Source organism: Pseudoliparis swirei, chromosome 20 (genome assembly GCF_029220125.1).
Source record: "Pseudoliparis swirei isolate HS2019 ecotype Mariana Trench chromosome 20, NWPU_hadal_v1, whole genome shotgun sequence".
In the NCBI taxonomy this organism is placed as follows: Eukaryota; Metazoa; Chordata; class Actinopteri; order Perciformes; family Liparidae; genus Pseudoliparis; species Pseudoliparis swirei.
In genome coordinates this window covers 14790093-14798454 of record NC_079407.1, presented here as the reverse complement: position 1 = coordinate 14798454, position 8362 = coordinate 14790093, and the positions used below count along the sequence as shown (strand labels likewise).

At 42.1% G+C, this 8362-nt stretch overlaps 1 protein-coding gene across 1 annotated transcript; it reads right to left on the bottom strand.

The window, feature by feature from the left end:
• Nucleotides 1-300: 300 nt before the first annotated feature.
• On the bottom strand, nucleotides 301-2623 carry lpar6a (lysophosphatidic acid receptor 6a). The gene is made up of 2 exons (XM_056440990.1): nucleotides 2165-2623; nucleotides 301-1797 (listed from the first exon to the last, which is right to left on the bottom strand). Exons 1-2 carry the CDS (start codon nucleotides 2242-2244, stop codon nucleotides 696-698), a joined length of 1182 nt encoding a protein of 393 aa, XP_056296965.1. The 5' UTR covers nucleotides 2245-2623; the 3' UTR covers nucleotides 301-695.
• Nucleotides 2624-8362: the final 5739 nt, after the last annotated feature.

Genomic DNA, 8362 nt, shown 5'->3' with positions numbered 1-8362 from the left:
TTAATGTTGTAAATAAACTGTTATTGCCATTTTGGTCCATGTTCAACAAATAAAATAATTTACATTCTGGCGTCAAGAGAGATAGCATCTTCTTCATTTACGAGACAAAAGGTTTCAGGTACAATTGTTTGTTTTAAACAGTACATGACCTTTATTCATAACTGTGGCATGAGAGCAGTATGGAATACTGGAAGTCTGTAAGTGCATGTAATGGTCAATAAAGACATAGGCGATAATGAAATGGTGCAAGAACAAAAAAGGCACTTCACAATAATAAAAAAAGAAGCCCTGTACAATCTATATCTTTTTATAACTTTGTTAATTTAATAGATGATAATCTAAAGTTAGCACCACAACTTACCACATACATGTACAAATATACAGGCACAAGTAGGATTCAACATCATAACTGTCCTTCTGTTCAGAGATCACATTACCCACAAAGTCACCTGCAGAGTAATTGGGCTGAACACAATTACAAAATACTCCACAGGAAAGGAAACTGAGTGTGGAGCGATAAGCAATCCACAGATGCATGTAGCAGTAAGACCCCGAGATGAAGATAATACCTCTTTGGCAGGTGCTTCATAAGGCACACCAAAAGCAAATGAACTTCCCATCATCTCAAGGAGCTTAATTTCTCAAAGGAAGGATGGATGTTATACCTTCTCATGGTGTGTGTAGCAACCGCGCCATCACACCGACGACTCATTGTGGAACACTTTAGCTTTGAGATTCCTCAGGCTGCTCTGCAGGTTGGTGGTGGTTTCTGACTGCTGCGCCTCGGAGAACTTGACCTCGTACGACCGGTTGACCTGAGACTTTCTCTTCATGGAGTTCTGGATGGTTTCTGAGGTGAAATAGTAAATAATGGGATCAAAGCAGCAGTTGGACACAGCGATGCAGAGGGCTATCGGGTAGATCGTCCGGACCACCGACTCCGCAAAGCAGCCTTTTAAAATCTTAGTGCGGACCAAAGCATAGAAAACCAAGTTCACATTGTAGGGGATGAAGCAGAAGCAAAAAATAAAGAGATGCACAATTATCATGCGCAGGATCTTTGTTTTGTTCAGCTTCCCGCCGTGACTGATGGTGTGGGGCTGGCGCAGAGTCTGCAGCACCATGATGGAGCAGAACACGTTGAGCAGAAGGGGGATGACGAAGCCCACCGTCTCTATGAATATCACCATTTTGGACAGGTGAGATTTCCACTGCTTGGAGGAGAAGTTCTCAAAGCAGAACATGGCGTTACTCTTGTTGTAGTGGGGTGAGGTGGTCTGCAGCATGAACCCAGTGGGGAGGCTCCCGGACAGCACCAGCACCCACACGGCAACGCACACTATCTTGGCGTTGCGCTTGGTCCGAAGCGCCCTGGAGCGGAACGGGTGCACGATGGCGAGGAAGCGATCCACGCTGATGCAGGTGAGAAAGAGGATGCTGCCATACATGTTGGTGTAGAAGAGGGAGACGGACACCTTGCAGAGCATGCCTCCGAAAGGCCAGTTCTGGTTGATGAAGTAGAAGACCCTCAGAGGTAGCGTGAAGACAAACAGCAGGTCAGACACGACCAGGTTCATCATGTAGGTCGTGGTCTCGTTCCTCAGCTTCAGGGAGCAGGTGAATATGTAAATGGCCACAACGTTGGTGATCAGGCCCACCACAAACACGATGCTGAAGACGGCGCTGTACAACGGGTATTTGAATCCATCGTTCTTGTCACAGGTAGAACTGTTTGCCGTGCTGTCTTCAGCCCAGCGCTGGGTTAAGTTGAAGGGAGGGAGGGTACTGTTGTACATTCTGAGGGACAAAGAGTGGGTGTCTGTTATGGAATAGCTATATAATGAAAGGGCTGCCCTGCACAATGAATTCACCATAAATGGAGAGTAAAGCACAGAACAGTCGATACATTTAAAGACACTCTCTCATCTGATAATCCACGCCATTGGTACACAGGTTACTTTCCAACACAACTGCCCATGTTAGAGAGGACTGCTGCACATGGTCAACATGAGTCCCCGCCTTGGTGTGGCTATCTCGGGGGTTACTTCATACTGAAAAGACCCCTCCCAGAGGACAGGGATTCAGGCAGGAGCGTCCTCCCCTCCCCCTGTCCTGTCTCCTAAGCAGGCTGCGGCCCACAAGTTGCAGACTGAGCTTCACTTACTCAGATGGATCAGTCACACAATTACCACGAGCCGCTGAGTCCACGAAAGAAATGATGGCAAATCCAAATTCAGGCCCCATAGAGTGAAGTCCACATGGCAAAATCCTTTCTGTTTGTCAAAAACTGCGTCCTGTGTCTTTGGCCTTTTTTGTTCCAAAAGCGGCAAAGTTGTTGTTGGCTTTCTCCCTCTCACAAACCACAGAGCAGCAGGCTCATTCAAAGGAGCTCTGGAGCTTTGAGTGTGTCATAATGTGAGCGTCTTACTGTTTCTGTCAGTCACTCAGTAAGTCGACTTCTCTCTCTTTCCCCCGTGTGTCTCTCTTCACTCTAACAGCCTCCTGAGCTTTCACTCGACACGCAACACACTCAGACTAGCTCTCCTTCTCCTTTGTGCCGGTATCACAGGCGGTTTTTGTACTTTGGAAGGGAGAGCAGCTGTGGTAGGCCCTCCCACTGCCTCCCATCTAACCCCTCCTACTCCTTTGTTTGCGCTACAGTTAGAGCAGGAATCAACCTCTCAGCATGGTGAGGGAATTCATCAAAAGTTCACAATACATGCTCAACATTTGCTGGAATACTGTCACAATGAACACATATTCATACATCAATAAATGTGAATGAAATACATCATTTTTTTACAAATGTTTGAGCAGTGAGAGTGCGATGTTAAATGTAATACCACCAATAGTGAGCATTTTTTAAGCAATATTCTGTATCAGGAAGGGTTAATTAAGTGCTTTGAGCTGCAATTGGAGTTGAGACATAATTTTCACGATAATCATATCAAAAGGCCAGCTCTGACTAAATGTGATGTCATGAGTGAAGATAAAAGGCCTCTAAATGTATTAATTCATGTTTTTATCCTTGCACAGCCCTTCACAGCATCCATGGTGGAATGTAAATGTTACCCTTAATATATGTATTTAGCTTCTGTAATTAGGAGTTGCTTTGAAGTTATCATATCACCTATATTATTATAATTCTATTTAAATGAACTAGCTACATCATAAAATGCTGCTCACATACTAATGCGTGAGTAACGAGGCCTGAGAAGTTCACTAAAACCCTGTAAAGCTGGAGGTGACGGCCTCCGCAGGTCTGATGGGCGGACACCAACATTGAACTGTTTCCTTGTTGTCTTTGACAGCCTGTGTGGGCAGCAGCTCTGCTAAAGAACCACTGTTTTATTCTGCAAGGGACACAGAGACGGAACAGAAAGCTTTCTCTATTCAGCGGTTTTTCAGCCGCCCATGTCAGCCCATGCCCACAGCTTTCTCAGCGCTGAAAAATAGCATTCAAGATCTCCTGTAGTAGAAAGTCCCCACTTGGCAGTCAGCAAAAACATGAAGGCTTTTGTTGTGAGTGAAGTAGCTTAGCAGGGAGGAATGTGAAGTCTATCAATAATTAGTGTCCGCCAACTTGAAGGTGCTCTCAGCATTTGTGATCGGCAGCGCGGTCAGTGAATACTGTAAATTGTTTGAGTGTATTTCTGTTGGCTGTCGAATGGGAGTAGACTACCGACTGGGACTAAAACAAGTGCATCTCTCTCAAATTCTTTTGAGTAAAACCATGCAAACACAAGAGGGCTTATTCAGTTGATTTGTATTCTAATAATATTGCCCTACTTGGAACTAACTCCAGTGATACAAACATAGCGTGCTCTGGTTTAGCAACATGACACTAATTACCTTCGCATTGAAAATGCCGGAAGGTTATGTTTTGATCGCCGTGTATTTATTTATTTATTTGTATGCGTGTTATTCGCAAAACTCAAAAAGTATTGAACCGAATCGCATGAAATTTGGTGGGATGATTGTTTATTATCCGGGGACCAGTTGATGAGATTTTGGGATCGATCGGGTCAAAGGTCAAAGGTCATGAACAGGTCAAAATCTTTCGCAGAACTCAAAAAGTATTGAACCGAATCGCATGAAATTTGGTGGGATGATTGTTTATTATCCGGGGACCAGTTGATTAGATTTTGGGATCGATCGGGTCAAAGGTCATGAACAGGTCAAAATCTTTCGCAGAACTCAAAAAGTATTGAACCGAATTGTATGAAATTTGGTGGGATGATTGTTTATTATCCGGGGACCATTTGATTAGATTTTGCGATCAATCGGGTCAAAGGTCAAGGTCAAGGTCATGGAAAGGTCAAACTCTTTTTTTACCATTGCACGATACATTTTTGTCCAATTGGCATGCAACTAATGCCAAAATGTTCATAATTCAATGCCCAATCTTGTGATATGCGAAGGTATGCACTCTACCGAGTGCCCATTCTAGTTCCACAATGTTTCATCTTGACTTCAACAACAATACCCAAACAAATGAAGGAACATATTGCAGAGCATCAAAGAGACAGTGGGTGTTTTATGGCCACTGTGTCTCTCTTTGTCACTCCACCACAAAATAAACACCGTCAAGGCTAGAGTGAAATGTTCAAGAAAAATAGAAAAACCTGTACTATTGTCTTTCACTCGCAAAATAGTTCCATCCAGGACATAAAAATAAGCTCTTCACATGCAAGTATAGTGGTCGCCAAACAAAAACATGTGCCTGAAATCCCGTGACTGTTAAATTTCTCACAATGCCAGGAAACTGTCTGGCACCCTCAAGGCCAAGACTGAAGGCTTCAAGAGAATAAAAGAGAAAAAGGCATGAGAAATATAGCAGGTGACATAATAAACTGTTGTGTAACGGTAGTCAGACACAGTTTATACATTTGGTGATGACTTCAAACTTCCCGAACATTTTTTAAAGAATGCAACAGGAATGTGACTTTACAGTAAAGGGTTGTTCCTCAACATAGACGGAGCCTTCATGTTTTACTTCTGAATTGCTACGCAGTTCTTTTACTTCTTTTCGAGACCGACAAGGCAATTTACACTGAGCTAACTGGTTATAATAAACAGAAGGCTTGAGCACATTTTGGTCAAGACACCAATAGAACTGGTTAAACGTGTCGGAGAACCGACCTGTAAGCTGAAAGATGTTCAATATGGTGGACCTGCAGCGATATTAGTCATTTGGCTGGTAAAACATGCATTGTTTATGCAGCTTGTGTTTGTGAGCTATAGGTGCTGGTAGGTGGATGTTGTTACCTTTGGACAGAGCCAGGCTAGCAGTTTCCCCCTTTTCCAGTCTTTGTGCTAAGCTGATGTATATACATGAGAGTGGAGTTCATCTTCTCATCTAACCATCAGCCGGAGAATGAATGACAGCACTTCCCAAAATGTTGAATTATACCATTAAACAGCAATCACGTAGTTACTTGAATTGACACTTCACTTTAATGTCCACGCAAATAGAAAAGCGCCCCAATGTACCGAAAGTCAGTAAATAGTCATTGCAATATTAATATTAGCTCATTAAAAAGAAGTTGTTTCACATTTTAAAATGTTATGAAATGTTATGAAGCATACGGACTTGTTTTGGACTCCAAACCCTTACGTAGGTCAGATTTGGGACTCAACTTTGGGATTTGGGAGATTTAAGACTCATGTGACTGTCAAAACAATGACTTATCGCACCTCTGGAAGAAGATCTAAAATAACACATCCTTCGGCACTAAAACTTAATGTTTTTGATCTTTGCAACATGCAAAAGGAGTAACTCAAATGAAAACTGCCGAACAAATGTCTAACTTGGAAAACAAAAAGACATTCTGGACCACAAACAGCTTCACTGCAACTCCCAAAAAAATATGGGTTCATTCCCTCATGTTCACCTTGGAAACAGAGGCCACACAAATGTTTAGCTGGCGTTAACAAATAAACAAATGACAAGTGAAACGGACGCAGGCCAACAGAACTGCAGACCGTATTCGGACGGCTGAGGCCAAGGTTGTTTTCCAGGACTGACACAGCAACAGAAAGTCTGTGTGTGAAATCCAGAGCCCTGCCATCTGACTACTTACTACATATGTGAGGTGGAACACTGTAAAAAAAAGAGTAGTTTAGTAGTTGAAGTAACGTACAATCTACTTTTGTGGATTATATCTATTTTAATTTACACTTTGTTCCCATAACCTGCCATTCTCATTTCAATAAAAGCACACCAATTAGGTTTCTCTCCGCGTTGTGTGTCTGACGTCAGGATGTCCACACCTCTTCCAGATTTTTCCTCAGCAGTCGAGCCGCCATTTTCTCATCTGAAGGTGACTTGGATAACAGGCAAGTCCAGAACTAAATGTAGTTTTGTACGTACAAATGTAATATGTCATATACAAAATGGGACCATCTGAATTAGTTACATTGTGTTAAGTATTACGTTACTAAGTATTTAGCAAGCTAGTAAACTGACAAACCAAACCACCCGTCGTCATGCTAACGTTAGTCCTTGCATCTCTATATGTCGAGATGCAAGGACTGTGGAAAGGAATTTACGAGAAGAACTGAACTGCTCAAGCTGTATTGCAGACTTCAAAACTGGTAGTGACACTCCAATGCTTTTCTGGACTAGCCTAGTGCCATATTGTGGCAGCACAATGAATGGCTTTTAGACAAGGGGCACTGAAAAGTTGAGCCTTTAGGTGCTCCAAGTGACAATCAAAGGAAACAAAAAAATATTCCTCAAACCACATTGTGAAATGCTTTTACACTGATTTTGTAACCTGTTTTTAAAGGTGCGAGTTTGTCTCGAAACATGTTTCTTTCCATTTCAAGAAAATACTCTAAATTAACCTTTACGTGCAAGTAGTGTTACAGACACGAATGTTTGCGAATGACTCAAATCTTCGCCGGGCAGTGTAGCGGACCCCAGTCGGACAACAGTGAAGCGTACTGATGTTTCAGAATGTACTTTATTCATGTTCAACCATGAGCCTTGTCGACGAACATACATTTATGTTTCCATTTAATTTCCGAAATCACCGTAAGACCTATGGAACAAACAAACAGAAATGAGCAAGAGTGTAAACATTAATTAAATGACATTCATATATACAGGTGGACATTAATCACAACATTAATCACAACATTTTCTCTTTCTTATATACAGATATACTAAGTCTAGCTCAAATCTAGCATTAGCATCTTATCACGATAGGCTACAGTTCATTAAAGAATAAAGTCACTCAACATTTAGTCAAAGCCTAAATAAAAACACAAAGTACCTTGTTCCCGTTCCAGCTCGGTGCTTAGTAGTTCATAGAGTCGGAGAAATGCTCATGAAGACCCTTTTCCTTTAGTACACCGTCAAAAACAAACTTTTTCCGCAGTCATGTTACGATATTAACAGCTAATTCCGGTTCTCGCCTGAAGTACTTACAAATAAATGGACCCAAAACATACAAAGTCACTTACAAAATAATGCCTTACGGGAAATAGTCAACATATTTACAGATCCTTTTCAGAGTCATTTACAGACGGCGGGAATGACGTGGATAGAGCGAAGCGAAAACTTCACACAACGCTGTTGTTGTTAATCTTGTTGTTGTTAAACTTGTATTTCTTGGGGTGTTTAAGTCCCCAGGTGGACCCTGCTGTTGGTTCCCTAGAATTTCCCCCTCCCTTAAGGCCCTGGCACACACAGAAGAAGCATGTGCTGGTGCGCCCCCACACTGCCTTATCAACAGGCTTTGGACTGCTTTGTAAAACGAATACCCCCCCCCCCCCACTGAAACCACTGCCTGCATGTACACTAATATAAAAGCCTTTTTACCGAATGTCTAATCAACTCTGTGTCAACTTGTCTTCACAAAGTTATTTTTTTACTTGACAGTCCCTGTCGTGACAATCTCAACAACTATTCCGTCAAACTCATTTTCAGACTATATTTACTGAGGTGAAGAAGTTTAGGAATCAGTAATGAGTGATTTTTCTGATGCTACGTAGCTATTTGTAAAGCGTGTCCCTGTGATACGTGTTCCTTAGATTCATCATGTTATGTTGCATATAAGTAAATGGCATATAGGCCTGAGACAAAACGTCTTGAGTAAGCTCTGCTTCACTTAAAGCAAACATGAACGGGATTTTCTGGTCTTCTGGCACCGCTGGTCCGAACATCATATTTGAAATTTAACACCTCGGCCGTTTCCATTTTCTGGATGAAACTCTGTGTATTTGAGCAACTCTTTAACAGAAATAGCAATGCAGATGGTTTTCATTCTACAGCTATATGTACATGTTTTACACATGTTGCATGATTGAATAGCAACGTCGAGAGGTAGTTAAGAGGGGAAGACAAGCCAGTCAA